Consider the following 20,718-nt stretch of genomic DNA (forward strand, 5'->3'; position numbering starts at 1 on the left):
ATATATTGGTCTCATTTATTTTGACAATTTAGATCCTATTCACTTGACTTTCTTATTACATTTTTCTTTCTATTAGATGCCGGGTGTTAAGTTGAAAGACAAAGTGAAGGAAAAATAAATTGAGTCAAGGTTGGTACTGGTTGTTCCAGAAATAGATTTGCTGCAATACCCTGGGGCTTAGTAGTTTAGTTTTGACTGGTGCAGTAAATGAATGGAGGCATTTAGAATTATTATAAGACTAGTGTTGGGGAAATTAATTTTTACTCAGATCTTCCATGACAAATTTCAAGTTTTATGTTCTGTGTTGCTGACAGAAGACGGTAAATGATTTCCACTCGTAGTTCTTACAGATTCAGTTTGGCCTTTTCATGTGCTGGTGTGTAGTGCTGCTAAAAATGACTGGATTTGAAATGTTCTGCTTAAAAGAACTTTAAGCATATATTTAAAAGAGATAAATTTCTGTGTGTCCTCAGTAAAGAAATATTACTGGTTCCTACAGATGGGTCAAATGTCAGGCGGTTTACTTGTGGAGAAAGATACAATCAAATTATTTTGCAGTCTCAACACATTCCTTTGGCACCAAAAGCAAAAGGATCACTATGTGTAACTATGTACAGTATTTGACCTGGCCCCTGAGCACTGATAGATAACAAATGCATAACTTGAATTTTAAATGCCTGTTAGATAGAAATAATGGTGTCCCCCAGAGACTGATTTCTTGAATTCTCAACATAATCTAGAAATAAGCCACAGATACTTTTGAAATTCTAGGATTCTGTTGCTGGATTGTTCTGAAATAAGCACCGCAAATGCCGGAAATACTCAGCAGGTCAGACTGCATCTGTGGGGAGAGAACCAGCATTGTCTTTCGAAGTCAAAGACCTTTTATTGGTTACTGGTTCTGTTACTGGTTTGTTCTGTGTTGAATGCCCTCGGCCAATCTTGAATGCTAAAGCAATGTGATTGCTGGCCACTGGGATTGATGATAGACAATTGACAATTGGTGCAGGAGTAGGCCATTCAGCCCTTCGAGCCAGCACCGCCATTCAATGTGATCATATCATATCATATCATATATATACAGCCGGAAACAGGCCTTCTCGGCCCACCAAGTCCGTGCCGCCCAGTGATCCCCGTACATTAACACTACCCTACACCCACTAGGGACAATTTTTACATTTACCCAGCCAATTAACCTACATACCTGTACGTCTTTGATCATTCTCAATCAGTACCCCGTTCCTGCTTTCTCCCCATACCCCCTGACTCCGCTATCCTTAAGAGCTCTATCTAGCTCTCTTTTGAAGGTGCAGTGCGTGGATGAGATGTATGTTTGGGGTCCTGGTGAAAAGTCACGGTTAAATGTAATTCCAATGTGGCTCAGATAAAGCACGATGATATGTTCTAGAGCTTTACGACCATAAGACATAGGAGCAGAATTAGGCCATTCGGCCCATCGAGTCTACTCTGCCATTCAATCATGGTTGAGCTCTCTTTCCCACTCAACCGCATTCTCCTGCCTTCTCCCCCTTTCCTTTGACGCTCTTACTAATCAAGAACCTATCAATCTCCATTTTAAAAACACCCAATGTCTTGGTCTCCACAGCCATTGTGGCAGTGAATTCCACAGATTCACCGCCCTCTAACCAAAGAAATTCCTCCTCATCTCCATTCTAAAGGCTCGTCCTTTTATTCTGAGGCTATGCCCTCTGGTCCTAGACTCTCCTATTACTGGAAACATTCTTTCCACATTCATTCTATCTAGGCTTTTCATTATCCAGTAGGTTACAATGTGACCCCCGCCCCCCATCCTTCTAAACATGCCTTGAAAATGAGTTACCTTGGAATAAAACAATGTTCCATTAAATTTAGTTTTGTTTAGAATTGTGAAGGAGACTACTGATCTGTTATTAAGGTTGTTGATCTGTTAAGCTAACTTTAGTTGTAGGAGGAATGCCTAATCTATAATTAAGAATGCAATAACAGACATCTAAAAAAGAAAAGGTATTTATTCAGAAAATGCTGGAGTAACTCAGCACGTCAGGCAGCATCTCAGGAGAGAAGGAATGGGTGACTTTTCGGGTCGGGACCCTTCAGACTAAAAAAGAAAATGAGGATTGAGTTAAAACAGTATGAATATGTGAAAGAGATTATATTTGACTGATCTATTGGACTTTGAGGATTTAGCTGGTAGAATAGATAAGGGGGACCAGTGGATATGGAGTTTTAATTTTCATAAGGCAATGAATAGATTCCAACATGGGCTCATTGAGTTGAGACCACATGGAATGAGGGGTAATGTCTTGCCATGGATTGTGGGCTGGTTGACTGAAGGCAAGGAATGATAATAAACAGTTCTTTCTCAGATCGCTGGGCTGTGATGAATGAGGTACCACTTGTGCTGGGCCAACTACTTACAATCCATTTTGATCATTTAGCTGAGACACTATTTTCTGGTAGTACAAAACTTGGTGAGATTGTATGTTAAGGATGTAAGTAGGCTTCAAGAGGATATTGACAAGCTAAGTCACTAGATGAAATGTTGCAGGTGGAATATAATGTGGAAAAATGTGAAGACGTAATCGGAGCAGAAACAGGTTAATTGTCGCCTCTAGCTTGGACTGCCATCCCAGACCTCATCTCCCCTTCTGTGCCAGTTCCCCGTGCCCCTCAATCTACTTACTCTCCAAATACTCTCCAACCATCCAGTCTCCATCACTCTCACATTGTGGATTTCTGGATAATGTGAGAATCGCTGAATTGGGATCATGCAGCCAGACGGCACAGCTGGAAGATCAGCTGTAATCTGATGAAGGGTGACACGGGCCTCAGGGCCACAGTGGCTCTGCTCCTGCTTCTAATTCTTTTGCTCTTGTGTTCATGGAATAATATTAGGCAGGGACCTTTGTATAATGTAAAAAGAAACTGACCAATATTGTGGTGGTGTGGATGAGTGGTTGATGTGGATTTGGAGGGCTGGTGGACTTGTTTCCATGCTGTATTTTTTAACTACACTAAACTAAAATTCTTTCCATTAATTGAACTGGGATAAAAATGAGCTAGACATTGTCACAATTATGGCATGCTTTCTGCTGAGGTATCCTCCATGTACTGTGGCCAGCCAAAGTCTCACTCCCGGCAAAAGAAAAGATCCATTTAAAATTTGAATGAATTATTCTCCAGATGTTCTTTCTCTTGTTATGCTCTTTAACGAAGAAATGTTAATTTGGCTTCTGTGGTGTAATTTGACAGCAAATAACCAACCGTGCTGCCTGTAAACACAAGCAGGAGAAGATGAACTAGCAGCTTGTTGGTTCTAATTAAATACCATATTTCAAATGCCCATTTCTGCTTTCAAGTCATGAATGTGCAAATTGAAATTCTGAGAGAGAATGGATGTTAAATCTGCTCTGCACAGTCTAAGGCACTGAAGTCCACTGTAGATCAAAATAAATCTTCACAGATTACCCGCAGGCAGCTGCCTTTATTGCAGAGTCAACAGACCAGAGGATAAAAATGCATCCGCAATGTCTTGAGATACAATTTAGTTTCAACCAACCAAATCAGTCACTCTGAATGGCATTTGGGGGAAGGGAAGAGAAGGGGTGGATTAATATCAGACAACTGCTGTCTCTACATTTCAACCTTTAAAGAGTGAAACTTCTATCACTGCAGCATTGTAAAACATGCAGATTATCTCCCTAGGAAGCCATTCAAAGTACACAAAATGAAGCAAAGGTAGAAGACTACTCTCTAGCAAACTCTAGCTGTGCTTACTCAACTATGGGATTAAATGAATTGGTGAGTGTGGTAATGCATTGGAGTAGATTTATTACGATGGGATAAATTTATGAGTTTGCATTCGTACCTTACCCAACTGGGGGTTATCAGATAATCGAGCTTGGCAGTCCGTGCACATTATTTGTGGCCCTGCCAGTTTTTGTTTTTTAATGACTCAAGCATTGTTAAATTAAAAATAGCAACTGTTGTACATGAGCAACAGGTCCATTAACTTTGAACCGACCCTAACATTAACATTTTTTAAAAGTTAATATTTTGATCAGAAATTAATAAAAGGAATAATTTATGTTTGAACAAGAGCATCAAAATCTTTGGAGGGATGTTTTTGATGAAAGTGACTGGAATCATTATTGGAGGTGAGTGTGAAAATTTGTCGGTTTAGAAATGAACAGAACTATCAAAATCAATCTAAGAAGTCATTACATATGTTAATGCTAAGCGCCATTCAGTGTTTATCATTTATTGGAACAAAATGTAGCTGTCTTTCACCACTTATATGCAGAAAGATTAGAATATTTATCATTGCACAATTTGTATCTGGTTTGTCGTGGGTCCTGTATCGCTGCTATTTGAAGAAATTCATGAGATAGCAAGCCGTGCAGTTTGGAATATTGTTGTTCGTAATGGTCTTCTTCAGTAGCCAGTTATCTATTCGGAAGATGTGTTAATAGAAATCAAAGGTAAGGAGTTTCTTAAATGGTGCGAGATCATATAGTCAGAGGAAAAATTATTATTTAATTAACTAATTCTATTTAATGTCTAATTCAGGTACGTTATAAAGTTACTACTGTTCATTATCTAGTTTGATATGTTTAATTGAATTGCCACATATGTTCCCTTGTCTAACTGTTGTAGGGTTGCCAACTTCCTCTCTCCCAAATACGGGACAAGGTGACGTCACCGCCCTGCGCCCCACGTGACCTCACCCAGCCAGCGGCCACGTGCTCCCGCTCCACCAATGGCGGCGGGCCGGGCGGGAGCATGTGGCCGCTGGCTGGGTGAGGTCACGTGGGGCGCGGGCGGTGACGTCACCCTTTGTCCCTTCTTTGGGAGTGAGGAAGTTGGCAACCCTACTAATACGGGACAAGGGCGGTCCCGAACGGGACAAACCAATTTAGCCCAAAATACGGGATATCCCGGCTAATACGGGACAGTTGGCAACCCTAGACTGTTGTCACCAATAACAGGATGTGGTTCACCAACTGTGGCAGTACCTTGGTCCTTTGGGCAGCATGAATAAGGAAATACTGTTTCCAATGGCAGAAGATGATACACAAATAAGAGTAAACTGAGGGAAAGCTTTTTCATGCACCTAGTAGTCAGGATCGCAACGTCACTGCATGACAAGGGTAGATTCCTGTTGGGCTATGGGGAAAGAAGAAATGAGAATCGGATTGAGCGGGTTGCTCTTGCAGAGAACTGGCCCTGTTCGATGGGCTGAATGGCCTCACATACTCTAACAATTCAATAATAGATGTCTGTGACATCCCACATCCCGCAATCATTCCAAACCCAATATCAATATATTTACCATTTCAGGAATGAAAACAAACGGGTGTAGTTTAATTCCACATGACTAGAATAGGGGCATTGTCCTTCCTGTCATTTCTGGTAGACCATTTGTCTGTTGCCAGAAGAAAGCAGAAAATGTTCTATCATCCTCTTGTATCTATCAAGTACAATAGCATTAACCTGCTTCAAATTATTTATTTATTCCACGCAATACTTTTATTAGAATTCCAATTACATTGTGACATTGTCACCATTTGAAGCATGTGTCAAAACTAATGATTAGCAACGTTAACCTCTAAAATATTTAGAATTTTTAAAAACATTTTCTTGCAGTGAAAAATAATTGCGGTTGATATTTTGGGAATTTATAATCACAAGGTCACAGCATTCTGGGGTAAGAAACAATTATAACAGATAGTTAATTGTAAACTGAAGAACTCTACTGTGATTACATTGAAAGACAGAGCAAGCCGACCCATTTACTGTGCTCATTTCAGCTGCAGTATGATAAATCCAACTTGGAATATCTTAATTATAAATCTAATAAAGAATACTCCAGTGAGCAGGAAGATTGATTTAACTGTGTAATTACTTAATTTTAAATCTTGCATTATTGATGAAAACACGTTCTCACATTACAGCATATTTAATTTCAATATTGTGTGAATGGAACGTCTAGAGAATGTTCATCCATGATTGAATATTGGCAAGTACTCCATTATAAATATGAGTTCAAAAGTGAATTGGTAGAGGCAAGATGTAACTGAGCTCCAGTAACCAGAATCCACCCTATTTGATTCATGGTTTGAAGCAATATAGAAAATAATATAAAATGGTCAGCATATCTGCCAAGATCTGCAGAATTGGGAGCAATCAATATTTAAGTTTCCGTTTAATTTTGGATTTCCAGCAACTGCAGTATTTTTCATTTGAACTTCTCATGTTTTGTGCTGGACTCGTCTCAGCCAGGATGGTTATCGTGACATTCGGGAAACAAGAAAAAAATAAGTTACCTTTCATCTGCTTGCATTTTTCTGAAAGATGATGAAATCATTTTTGGTGTTCTTGTTGTGGAGCACAATAAAACAATTTAAAATGTTAGAAAATGAACAATAATGGAAATGAAATCTCATGCAACTTAAGAACAAAGAGCTAGGAAATCTGTGGAAGTTCATATTCCAATAATGCATTCGGCGAGGAGTTCGAAGATACTGAAGAAGAGTCACGTCCCGAAACATCACCCATTCCTTCTCTCCTGAGATGCTGCCTCTCCTGCTGAGTTACTTCACCATGTTTTGTCTATCTTCAGTTTAAACCAGCATCTGCAGTTCCTTCCAACACCAAGGAGTTTGGGTAGGTAGAGGGTGATGCAGCTGATGCTGTGTTCAGCAGACACTTCACAGTCATCGTGGCTCAGAAACTGCTGGATATGGCCATATGCTGGATATGCTGGATATGGCCATACCAAACAGGCCAAGCATTGGAGTTAGGAACATTGTGGGAGCAGGGCAGCACAAAAGCATATTTAAATAGGAATTGGGTTTCCACCTTATCCCACTGTTCAATATCATTATGGCCAGTCTGGCACCTCTGCCACTTTCCTGTACAATCACCTCACCCCCTCTCCCTCTGATTGCCTACTGTCTAAAATCCATTCATCCCAGGCTTGAATACATTTTATGTCTGAGCTTCTGCAGATTTACAACTCACTGCCTCAAGAGATTTCTCTTCATCCCAATTCTAAATAACTGATCCTTTTTACATTGTTATAGAATTTATAATCATATTTCCCATAATTGTTAATTTATTCTCATTGTGCCTCCTCCATCATCAATTATTGGGCATGCATTTCTGCTTCAAAATAATCTTCTTGTCCTTATTGCATTATTTGGCAAATTTTGAAGCCTCTTATCTAAAACTATTTTGAATGTCCTTGGTCATCCACAGATGGATGACTCTTTAGGACATTTTATTGCTCAATGCAACATGCGTTTAGAATCATTGAACAACAGTCACAGCATGGAAACGTGCCCTCTCTACGTTCATCACATTGTCCAATACTTGCTCAGTTGCTTTTTATGTTATGGACACACACACACACACACAGAAATAAACACACTAAACACACACACAAAACACACACACACACACACACGCACACGCACACGCACACGCACACACACACACACACACACACACACACACACACACACACACACACACACACACACACACACACACAGAAATAAACACACAGAAATAAACACACTAAACACACACTAAACACACACACAAAACACACACACACACACACACACACACACACACACACACACACACACACACACACACACACACACACACACACACACACACACACACACACACACACACACACACACACACACACACACACACACACACACACACACACAAAAAAAAATCCACTCTAACCATTCTACTCCTCACCATAGGCCTACACCCTCTGGTTGTAGACAACCTTGACAAAGGGAAAGAGTTTCTCACTGTGTGCCCTTTCTAAGTTCATAACTTTATATAGCTCATTCAGATCATCCCTCAGCCTCCTTCACTCTAAACCCCCCCGTTATCCATTCTCACACTAAAGCGTTCCATTCCACCGTTATCCTCTCTGCACCCCCTCCACTGCATTCACATCTTCCCATTTGCTCCGTTGCTTTTTTGATTTTTTGAAATCAGGTTTTGATTTTTTTTTTCATGTTTGGCATATCTATCTACTGTCATACTTAGATCTTTGACTTTATTTTCTTGAGAGGATGACTTACTTTGAGTTTACAATTTACTATGGGTAGGACGTGCCCGTTCCTGTAAAAGGCGGGCCTGCTTCTTCCCCTGTGATCCTGCACAGCCCCTCTGCAGCGTACCGACCGCATCGATGTTTCCACTTGTGCCATGGTTTACTGCTGAGGTGCTAATTGATATTGGTTTATTATTGGCACGTGTACTGAAATACAGGGGCAAACTTTGTTTTGCGTGAAGGTAGACACAAAATACTGGAGTAAGGGGGAGGGGATGGAGAGAGGGAAAGCAGGGACTATCTGAAGTTAGAGAAGTCAATATTCATACTGCTTGGGTGTAAGCTGCCCAAGCGAAATATGAGGTGCTGATCCTCCAATTTGCGCTGGCCCTCACTCTGACAATGGAGGAGGCCCAAGACAGAAAGGTCAGATTGGGAATGAGTTTTACGTGATATATAGACAGAATCCTGCCATACTTGAGTACATCAGGTAGTACAAAAAGTGAAATAAACAGTGTAGAATATGGTGTCAGAGCGACAGAGAAAGTATCGATAACAAAAGTGGAAGGGCACCAAAAATGTGCAACGCCCTTTTGAACTCTGACTTATTTTTATGTTTCAGAATGTGGCAACTAAAGAGGAAGAGAAACCAAAGGTCCTTACGGAAAAGGAGATTAAACAAAAAATTGAAGAATATAATGGAAAAGTTAAAAACTGTTTGGGAATGCGCTTAGTAAGTACAATTAAAATGTAAATGTAGTCTTTGTTATAAATACCAAAGTAAGTATGATTTTAACACAGTGCTGTTTAATTTCCTGTGAAATCCAGAATGGAGCATGTTGTATTTGCAGTGGATAAATGTGTATGGAATTGAGTCCAGAGATACCTGTTAGCTGCTACCTTCTGGCTTCCTCCCGGAAAGTCTGGTTGCTCTCCACCTCCAAATGAACACGCTGTACCTTTTCCATGATGGTCTTTAGTATCAGAGAAGCAATACTTTACATCAGACTCTTCAGCTGATCCTCAATATTTATATGTACTGGACTACTTGATCTGCCACTCAGCTCCCTGATCACTTGCCCTTTACATTTGGCGTCTCACGCTCCCACTCTTTATCAATTCCATAGGGAATGAGAGATCACAGTTACGGTCCTATTCTTCACAATGTCCAAGGTATATATGGAGTTCAACTCCTGAATCGTGAGTTGTGAGTTGTAATGATGGCGTTGTTTTTCAGAATGCAGACGGTAGTTACACGGGCTTCATCAAGGTGCACCTGAAGTTACGCCGCCCTGTCACTGTCCCAGCAGGCATCAGACCACAGTCAATCTACGACGTGCTGAAGGAAGTGAATCCAGCGGAAATAACAGACAAACGCACATCATTCTACCTGCCGCTGGATGCTGTCAAACAGCTACACATCAGCAGTGGCACGACGGTGAACGAAGTGATCACAGGCTTGCTGAAGAAGTTCATGGTCATCGATAACCCACAAAAATATGCTCTCTTCTACCTGACAAAGAAAGGGGATGATGGTAATTAAATATCTGTTTATACCTTTCCATAATATGTTGGAACTTTTGAATTGTGTGAAAAGTGCAGGGGAAAGGTACAATAGATCTGGAAATGTTTGAACTTCAGCTAGATCTAGTGAATAGATGCTACATCTTTATTTCTTCTTGAAGTTTCCCAACATCACAAAAACCAGACTTCAGCCAAATTGATTCATATCATGTGATCTCAAGAAACGGCAAAGGTCTTTGGATTCTGCTTATGGGGTCAGACGACATCCTGGCTACATTGCTGAAGGGTTATATCTTGAACCAAGCTGTCTCAGTACTGGCAACTCTAGTAACATAACGTAATCCAGGACCACTTTCACTCCACTCATCCCCTCTTCCATCAGGCAGAAGCTTGAAAGCACATCCCAGCAAACGTGCAACGACTTCCTCCTTGCTGTTGTCAGCCTATTGAACAAACCTCTCGTACGCTCAGGGTGTAGCCCTGGTCTCCCAACTTACCTCACTGCGGTTTTTGTACTTCATTTCAGCCTTCATCTAAAGATGAACAAAGACTTGAATTCCAGAGCACCATTCCATTTTAAAGGCATAGAGGGGTTGTTCACATGAGCGGCACGGTGGCGCAGCGGTAGAGTTGCTGCCTTACGGCGAATGCAGCGCCAGAGACCCGGGTTCCATCCCGACTACGGACGCTGACGGTACGGAGTTTGTACCTTCCCTCCGTGACCTGCGTGGGTTTTCTCCTAGATCTTCGGTTTCCTCCCACACTCCAAAGACATTCGGGTTTGTAGGTTAATTGGCTTGGTAAATGTAAACAAAAATTGTCCCTAGTGTTAATGTGCGAGGATCGCTGGTCGGTGCAGACCCAGTGGGCCGAAAGGGCCTGTATCTCTAAACTAAATAAATAAACAGTCTGAAGATGGGACCTGAACCAAAATGTCACCTATCTATGTCTCTCACTTCCTTCCTCTGGCTTCACATTTCATGCCTCTTCTCTCTTTATCTGATATTTTTGTCTTTTCATCTCAGGCCTTTGTCCAACCATCTGCCCACGTAGAGATACAGCGTGGAAACAGGTCCTTCGGCCCACTAAGCCCGTGCCGACTGACAATCACCCGTACACTAGTTCCATCCGACACACTAGCGTCAATTTACAAAAGCCAATCAATCTACAAACCTGCACATCTTTGGAGTGTGGAAGAAAACCCACGGGGAGAACGTACAAACTCTGTACAGACTGTAGCCGTAGTCAGGATTGAATCCGGGTCTCTGGCGCTGTGAGGCAGCAACTCTACTGTTCACCACTTTGTTGTCCCCATGATTATATTCAATGGTAGAGAAAACCTGAAGGGCCGAATGGCCTTTTCCTACTCATGTGCATTAGCTTGTCAGTCCTCAGTGTGCTTCAAGAAGTTAGGAATTTGTTTGTTGCTTTGTCTATTGTTTCGCTATAAATCAAAGGACTTGATAACTCACATATTTTAAACATTTCTAGTGCACCTGCAGAAACTCAAAGAAAATGAACAGCCGCTTCTAATCCGTCTGCTGGCTGGTCCGGACACCATCGCCTCAAGTTTTGCCTTGAAGGAGAATGAAACTGGGGAAGTTGAGGTAGGCATTTGTGATTTGTTTCCCCCCTCGTTTGCTGAAAGAAAAGAGCAGCTCGCGTTGTGTTTTGTTTTAATTCTTTCTTGTTATGGTACATCATTTATCACTAATCACCTTTGAGGTGTCAGTGAGTCACCATCTTGTGCTGCTGACACCATTCTACTGCTGCCAGTTTCTTATTCAAGTGCAACAGAAGCTCTCCCTTTTTCATGTTATTCCAAAAAATGTGAAGAACTGTAATTTATTCAGTGGCGCTTGCTGTAGAAACGCCAGCATTACATGGAATGTCTCTGAGATGTATCTGAGTGTAGTTGGAGTGTCCTGTGCAAGATGATATTAGCAAACAAACCTTGACATGAGTTATTGAAGCAGGGTTGAATTTAACAGGGCAGGTCGCAGAGACACTGACAAAATCTGCTGCTCAAAATCCCAATAATCAGGAATGCCTGGCATTCCTTTCTTTCGAGAGTCCTTGCTAACATTGCACAGAATTCATCCATGGAACGGAAAAAGCACAAAGTCTTTGAAAATCACTCCCTGACGTATATCCACGGCCCTGTAAATCTTTTTCTTTTGATTACTCTTCAAATTTATTTCTGAAAGTGCTGTTTTGATTCTGCCTCTGCTAACCCTGACTGGCAATATGTTTCTGTGCCAAACAGTTTAGACTTTAGAGACTGAGCGAAAACTGGCCCTTCGGCCCACCGAACAGCAATCACCCTGTACACTAACACTATCGTACAATTAGGGTCAATTTACAATTTTTGCCAATGCCAATTAGCCTACAAACCTGCACATTTTTGGAATGTGGGAGGAAACCGGAGCACCTGGAGAAAACCCACGTGATCACAGGGAGAAGGTATAAACTCCCTACAGACAGCACCTGTAGTCAGGATGAACCCGAGTCTCTGGCCACCTGCCAGTGTAAATACGGGATTCCTTTGTCACATTCGACTCTGCTGCCATTTACATCCGTGTCCTCTGGTTCACAAACCTTTCATCTTTTTCTTTAATTCGTTCATGGCTTGGGAACATTAATGGCACTTCTTGTCTACATCTAATCTCCATTGAACTGCCTTTGAGACAACTAAAAGTCTATAACATTGGTGTTTCTGGAGTCACGTATAAAGGCCAGACCAGATAAGGATGGTGGATTCCCTTCCCTGAAGGACATTAGGTGTATTAGTGGAGCAAGGGGATTTTATAACATCTGCAGTTTTAAGGTTACTATCATGGAGGCTAGTTTATATCAAGTTTTTTATTCCAGATTTTTTAATGTTAATTACTTAGATTTAAATACACCAAGGAGATATTCAAACTCATCTCTTGACCAATGGCCCTTACGCCTGGCTACTAGTTCACTCATTTAAACACTATGCCACCTCGCCGATATCAAATTGGAACTGTTTCTAGCGATGTAAATCGCTCATTATTTTGAACACTTCCATCACATCTCTCGTCACCTCTTTGCTCTGAGCCATCCAGTATCAACAGCCTTTTCCTGAAGCTTATGTATGTGATGTGTGAAATCATCCTAAGGTACGTGTCTCTTTCATGAAGTGCCATGATCACCATTAGCGGCTCTACCCCAGATGTAGCTGACCTAGCCTTTTACAAAGGCTCCATTGCTTTGTACACTTATGCCAACATTTGTGACGTCAGAGATCCTTCACGATTTGCCTTCTCAAAATGTCCTATCAGAAACATTTCTGTACATCCACACCTAGGTCTCTGTCGCCCTGCATCCTTTTAATAGAATTGTATCCTGTAACTTATGTTAACTCATCCCTGTGGAAACAAGGAGCTGCCGATGCTGGTTTACACAAAAGGACACAAAGTGCTGGAGTAAATTAGTAGGTCATGCTGCCCGACCCCCTGAGTTACTCCAGCACCTTGTGTCCTTTTGCCACTATTCTTTGTGTTAACTTTCATTTGGCATTTGTCTACCCATTTCTACCAGCTTGTTCATCTTCATGTCCTCTTGACAGCTGTCACTATCCTCCATGGTTTTCACTTTACGTGTAAATTTATCATCTGGGAGTTTTGAAATGGTCGGCTGTGCAGGCAAATTATTATTCTATAACCAGGCAGGAGTTGCAACTCCTCCCTTGGAAACTATCACTTGCTCCGGTCAAGCAGCAAACATTTACCAAAAGCCTTGTTTCTTCCAGAGGCCACTATCTTTTTTATTTCAAAGCACTTAACCTTGTGACCTGACTATTAAATCCCTACACACCTTACCTACTGCATGGTCCTTATTAACCTTCTCTATAATCTCTTTCAAGGTCTCGAAATAGGTTAAGCAAGTACTATATTCTCCTTACACAATGCTGTTTTACATTAATTAAATCACATTGATCAGTACTATTTTTACAGATTATTATGTTTTGAGGTTTCCTGTTATTATTCTGCAGTTGCTGGGGTTCTGTAACTCTATCCATTTTCCCCACTTTTTGAACAAGGGTGTAACTTATGAGATTCTCTGTCCGGTCCCACTACCCCTAAATCTAGAGGATTGGAAGGGCCAGTATTTTGGCAATTTCTTCCCATCCTCAGCAGTTATAAAGTCTTAGAGCATGGAAACAGGCCCTTCACCCAACGTCAGTCCAAGAAACAATCCAGTGGATCTGATGACTAACCTAACTACAGGTACCTCCACTACCTTCTATTTAATTAACACAATGAACGCATCTTCTTCCTTGGTGAAGACCGATGCAAGGACCCATTTGGCATCTTAGTCTTCATCTGTGTCTACATCATGCTGTGTTCATTTTGACTGTTCAATCTTTCACTGTCTGCTGGATGATCCCTTAGCACCCCTAAATCCCCAAACATGCAAAAGAATTAGCCAGGCATTACATATTGTGCCCTAGGTCCGGACGTTACACAGGCAGCTCATTCTCTTGCCTACTTTAATCCATGGTCAAATTTAAACAATTGTGAAACATTCAATTGAAACTTTGGAATTATCCTATTAACCTTTCGGAACGTTTTCATTTCTGCAGTGGGATGCCTTCAGTGTGCCCGAATTGCAAAATTTCCTCATTATACTGAAGAAGGAGGAAAAGGAACGGATCCATCAGGCAGAGCAGAAGTACCTTGCGTTTCGTCAGAAGCTGGAGCAAGCCCTGAAGGCAGCAGGAAAACTGGGCTAACCAGGTCACAGAGAAACCAGACTCTGAGTATGAATCTATCTTTAGCTATTGCTTGAGTCGTTTGAGCAGATTATCTCAAGGGGCAAGTGCAAGAAGGCATAGCCACAGCTCTGAGCAACGTTACAGCCTGTGTGGACTGACCAAAGGAACCGTTGCTTTTTCTTAACACTGTTTAATATAAACCCCTAGGATCCTGAAGGCAAAACATATTATGGACCATCTTTAAAGTCTATTCAAAGGGTACTGTGAATCTAAAAACCATCTGCGCTTGTATATTTCTTTGCTTTTTAATGTCATGATTGGAAATCGTCTGTACATTTAGGTATGGCAAAAATTACCAAGCCATTCCTGAGGCCACAGAGTGGATTGAATGCACCGAGGTTGTGTTGACTATTCTGCTGTGCACCAAATCATTATCCCAAGCATCTTTATCACTGCTCACAAAATATTGGTAGCTTTTTCTGCATGTTATACCTAACTTATTCTTGTTCATTTCAAAGAAACCCCCCCCCAATCTTTCAGCAAGTATTGCGTGCCTGAGAGCTCCATGTAATTGGATAGAATCCCATTGTATTCACAGTTGTCCCAGTGTTTATAACTTTCTGGATTGGATAACTTAAGGAGAGTTGTGTCATGGATTGGGGCCAGGGCAGTGAAGATCTCTAGTTATAGATAAGTGGCCAAACACCTCGTTACATAAAACATTCAAGACACACCCTGCTTGTCATTAATAATACATCCCTAACTAAACAAAAAAAAAACAATAATATTGGTAGGAATGTCCCTAAACTTTATGAATAAATCATCTTTTTGTTACTGTTGCTGCTTCCAATTATCGGGAAATAGTTTAGCATTTTTTATTCGAGTGACCTGCTGAAATCTGCTTTAGGTCGTGTGCCGGTCCACTTCCTCTAGCATTCATTCTGTATTGTATTAGTTCTGATATATTAGTTTAATTTAAAAATAAAGCTTTATTGAGAGGCCATTCTTTAGTTAATCCTGTGATTTAGCTGCTCCTATTACGTTTTGAACCTGGGAAAGAGCTCCAGTGTGTGGATCTTAAAGATTTTACTGCACTCAAGCATCTTGTGTTGGGGTGCGGTGGAACCTTTATCATCTTTCTCAAAGGCCAAATGGATAACTTGTGTGGGAAGTGCAATTATCATGTTAGACCCTTTAAGCAGCAGAATAGAGGAAGTTTTATCTATAACTGCAAATAATCTCAGAGTGTTTTAACAGTACTAGCTAATTAAATCAAATTTCAATAGAGGCCGCGTGTAAATAATGTCTTATTCTCAGTAAAGCTCCTCAACACTCCTCATAAAAGCCAAAGGCAAACAGATTCTGGGACAAAGAAGTCATATTTAGGAGAGGTGACCAAAAACCCGGGCAAGTTGCTGAAGTAGGGAAGAGGCAGGATGTGGGGAGAGAATGCTGCAGCTGGACCAGCAGTGATGGGCGGCTGAGGTCTGGAGGAAGACGTTATCAAATCCAGCAGGGTGAAGCTTGTGATTTAAACACAGTGGAAGAATGTGACATCTGAGAAGTCTGAATGAGTTTATAATGACATGAGGTGATTCACTCAGCATTGATGCCACCATTGACAGCTGCACCATTCATGACTCTGCCTGCAGCTCACACAGCTTGTGCAGGTGCTGGTTTACACCAAAGAAACACAGAGTGCTGGAGTAACTCAGCGGGTCAGGCAGCATCTCTGGAAAAGAGGTATAGGTGATGTTTCAGGTTGAGACGTTCTTTAAACAGAGTTCAGATTGTCTTTGTTAGGCTTTTTTTGCATAGGTACTTCTTGATAAACATTATCACTGTCGGGTAACCTGAGTATTTTGTTTAATGTCTTGCCCAGGTTTATTTAACAAGAATATTCTTGTTATTTTTCCATTGCTGTTCATTATGAAACTGTGTTTTATATTTTTGCCGGTGTGTTTCTCTGTACTGGGCAGCTAGCTGTGAGCTGGCAGCACATTTCAATGGCTGGTGTGGGGAGTCTGGCCTTTCCAGTCGGTGTTGGGGCATTACCAGGGTTAGAGTTATCAGATAGTCACTATGAGAGATATTAGCAGAGCCTATCACCTGTTTAATGTCGAGACACACGCAAGTGCCCTGAAGAATATCTGTTCCCAAAACCAGACTGATCTCCCCACCTTGCTGTAATAGTTCCAACAAACATGCTTCGCAATAGTTTACAACAAATAGTTACGACCAAAATGCTTAATGTAGCAATGCTTCCTTTACTCACTGACATCTGAGACAGTATAACAGTTCCATTTATTCAGCACTGTTCATGAATCTCATTCATTGCTATTTCACCTGGATAAACAGCAGCTTTTGAATCATCATTTTGAATAAGCTTTCAGATTTCTAGGTCTGCTCTAGGATCTAGGATCATTATCCCGGATGTTACAAGTTGTGCTTTGAAGAATTTTATAAACAAATCCCTCTGATTCTCAGCAACAATGGAGTATATCTGACAGTGTGTAGGAAGGAACTGTAGATGCTGGTTTATACCGAAGACAGACACAAAATGCATGAGTAACTCGGTGGGTCAGGCAACATCTGTGGAGAACATGGATAGGTGACGTTTCACAGAGTGCTGGAGTAACTCAGCAGGTCAGGCAACATCTCTGGAGAACATGGATAGGTGACGTTTCACAGAGTGCTGGAGTAACTCAGCGGGTCAGGCAACATCTCTGGAGAACATGGATAGGTGACGTTTCACAGAGTGCTGGAGTCGTCTCAAGTTGGATGGCTTTGAGTTATCGGAGATCAGTCTGAAGATGGATCTCGACCTGAAACGTCACCTATTCCCTCTCTCCTAGATGCTGCTGACCTGCTGAGTTACTCCAGCATTTTGTGATACTGGAGTATCAGATTTGCTCCTGATAGCTTTTCCTCTGTGCTTGAGTGTTTTGAGAGAGGATTAATGTATCAGTTTGATGGCCTTTCCTCAGACCATCGTCTGCAGAAAGTGCTGCTGAAACACTAACTCTTCCTCTCTCCACAGGAGCTGTCCAGCTTGCTGAGTATTTCCTGTTTTTATTTCAGCTTTGAAGCAGCTGCAATATATTACACGCTTTGCAACAGTTCAGAAATCTTTAGCACCTGTGTAACGACAGGTTGGTTCTCCAGTCCAGCATTGTGAGGTCTGGCATGTTTTAAATCTGTAGAACAGATCGATGCTGATTTATGGACTCTAACTAAAATCTAACAGGTCTAAAATGAAGTAAAATCAAATGCAATAAGAACCTCAACGATCAAATTTGTAAGTGACCTCTTTAACTTTAATATGAGTAAAGGTGTATTTAAAGATTACTGTAAGTGTACCATAAGCTAAATATCTAATATCTAAATATCTAATTCTTGGTGTTTGAAAGTAGTAAACCGTTTGTGGACCAATAATTAAAAACAAATAAACCATTCAAAAATAATTTGGACATCAAATTTGAAAATGAGCAGAGAATTCAGGCTAAGATTAATCTCTCGGTCAATGCCACTTCATGGATCCTATAGCTGTGAGGAACTTTGAAAATCTGTGTGGCAACCATACTGAGTGTAACAAAGTAATTGTCCAGCTGCAAGGCAGTGGTGTGTGCTGGCTCCATAAAATGGCAGAGAGAGATGAACACAAGTTCTTCCTTTCAGAATCAGCTTATCTTGAAGGAGTGGTTAGACATTGCAGGGAGATTATTGTTGGTGACTGGTGTAGATGCTGAATCAATGCCTCTGAACATTGTGCGGCACGGTGGCGCAGCGGTAGAGTTGCTGCCTTACAGCGATTGCAGCGCCGGAGACCCAGGTTCCATCCCAACTACAGGTGCTGTCTGTACGGAGTTTGTACCTTCTCCCCGTGACCTGCTCCGAGATCTTTGGTTTCCTCACACACTCCAAAGACATACTGGTGTGTAGGTTAATTGGCTTGGTAAATGTAAAAAATGTCCCTAGTGTGTGTAGGATAGTGTTAGTGTGCAGGGATCGCTGGTCGGCGCGGACCCGGAGGGCCGAAGGGCCTGCTTCCACGCTGTATCTCTAAACTAAACTAAACTAAACTAACATATGAGAAAGCACTATCTTTGGCAATCATCATAGCAGCGGAGCAATGCATGGGTGACATGGCAGTGATGTTGTATTATGTCAGGAAGTGTACTATCTCTCTGTGGGGCGTGCCTTTGCCAGTGCTGCTGGAGAACAGGAATAGCACTTGGGAAAAATGACTGGATGGAAGCATTTGTCTTGGGTGAGAGGAAATGCAAGTGTGCACATTATGCATTTTAATTTATTCTCTATACTTACCTTTGTGCACCAGGACACACGTACCATTGATGGTTCCTCTGATACTGTATTGGCCCACACAAATGGGTGATAGTGGAATATCTGATGCAGTGACAAACAGCAGGTCTGATCTTTGCTGGTTTAAGAGATCACGTGTTCAGTCACTGCTGATATAAACCTACAATCTCATTACCAGATCTTAAATTATGCAAACACTGTCATTTTTATATAAATAAATCAGGTCATCCTGTTAGCAGTGTGTTTATCTGATAAAATATTATAAGGAATTTTCCAAGGTACCTTTGAAATTGCTGTAATTGCATTGTTATTATTTGTTACATAAATGAGTTTAACATAAAGAGAGGATGTTGAATAAGCAGGGTTAGGCTGGCACAGGACCTGCACGGTAATGTTCCACAACCTGACTTTGGGACATCTTATTCATCAAATCATGTTGGATTTACTTACACGTACTTTTGTACAGAATGAAATGAATCAAAAATAGTGTTCTTCCAGAAAGCAAGGGCCAGGACTCGTGCTTGATTGCTGGGTGCGTGAATCTCTCACCATCGCGGGAGGTTTACAAGTGAACATAACATGGAAGTATTACACCTGTCTGTCAGGTGCATTTGTGTTATCTTGTTATCTATTTTGTAATTGATGTATTTTCAAGGCTATGATTTATTTTTCTTGCTGGTGCCAAAATAATAATGACCCTTTCCAACATGAAATCAAACAGCCAGAGCAAGTGACTTGACCCAGTGGAATTAAGTGGCCAGTAAGACCGTGTATTAATGCTTTGATTGTGATGTCGGGGAGATAAATGACAATGAATTTGCTTAGTGGCGAGTCGTTCCTCTCTGCCGTACAGCACTGAAGATGCTGCCAATAAATCTCTACGGGTAGAAATGCAAACCACAGTGTAAATGTTCATTAAAGCAATGATCTGTAGAGAAACCAGCATCTCTGATGGAAAACTGCTGATAGTGTATATGTTTCTTTTTCATTACAAAATGTATTTGTCAGAATTGTAAAAACTGGAAGATTATACAAGAATTATATTTGATGACATTTTCTTTGAATAAATTTGAAACTTTGAACAAGAATCCTTTGGAACTGTGGCATTTACAGTAATACATATGCTAACACAGCAGGCCTGCAATTTCCTCACTGTCTTGAGGGAGAGTCCAGCTTGCAGCTGCAAGGATTTGCTTTCACACAATCGGCACCATTTTCACACATGCTGCAGTTTTGGGATCCAGTCCTGATCTGTGGTGAATTCACAATTTTCCACTGACAGTGGTTACAGTGCTGAATATACACCAATGAGCCAAAACATTATGACCTGATGAGCCAAAACATTATGACCACCTGCCTAATATGCTGTTGGTCCTCCATGTGCAGCCCCATTCGCAGCAGGGTGCAATGCATTGTGTATTCCTCCTGTGACCACCATTAACATTTTCTTTGACATGCCACAGTAGAACTTCTGTCGGTTCGGACCAGACGGGATAGCCTTCGTTGCCCTCGCGCATCGATGAGCCTTGGGCGCCCAACACCCTGTCTGTCGCCGGTTTGTGGTTTGTCCCTCCTCGGACCACTGTCGGTCGGTACTCACCACTGCTGACCGGGAGCACCCCACAAGCCTTGCCGTTTCAGAGATGCTCTGACCCGGTCGTCTGGCCATAACAATTTGGCCCATGTCAAAGTCGCTCAGGTCTTTACTCCTGCCTATTTCTCCTGCATCCAACACATCAACAATAACTGACTGTTCACTTGCTGCCTAATATATCCCACCCCTTGACAGGTGCCATTGTAACAAGATAACCAATGTTATTCACTTCACCTGTCAGTGGTCATAATGTTTTGGTTGATTGGTGTACACAAGCACACTGGAGCTGGAGATGGGGAAGTCCTGCTGTTAGTGGCATGAAATCAGATGTGCTAGGATCTGGAGCTCATGGTCACTGATTGTCCGAAGAAGATCTGGAATCACAGGAGACCATGTGTGGAGAAATTGGGAAAATAAGAAAAGGTCTCATGCATTTAAAAGTAAGAA

The 20,718-nt window shown here is 41.5% G+C and overlaps 1 protein-coding gene across 2 annotated transcripts in view; it reads left to right on the top strand.

Annotated features, from left to right (window-relative positions):
- The window catches only part of rassf5 (Ras association domain family member 5), a 63,768-nt gene extending 44,003 nt beyond the window's left edge, over window positions 1–19,765 (top strand). For both annotated transcript variants that reach the window (XM_078420240.1, XM_078420241.1), the window contains 4 exons: window positions 8,712–8,822; window positions 9,327–9,624; window positions 11,105–11,220; window positions 14,223–19,765. In XM_078420240.1, the coding sequence (XP_078276366.1) occupies window positions 8,712–8,822; window positions 9,327–9,624; window positions 11,105–11,220; window positions 14,223–14,372 (675 nt within the window). In that variant the 3' untranslated portion in view covers window positions 14,373–19,765. The remainder of the gene's footprint in view (window positions 1–8,711; window positions 8,823–9,326; window positions 9,625–11,104; window positions 11,221–14,222) is intronic.
- Window positions 19,766–20,718: the final 953 nt, after the last annotated feature.

Source organism: Rhinoraja longicauda, chromosome 24 (genome assembly GCF_053455715.1).
Source record: "Rhinoraja longicauda isolate Sanriku21f chromosome 24, sRhiLon1.1, whole genome shotgun sequence".
NCBI classification, from domain to species: Eukaryota; Metazoa; Chordata; class Chondrichthyes; order Rajiformes; family Arhynchobatidae; genus Rhinoraja; species Rhinoraja longicauda.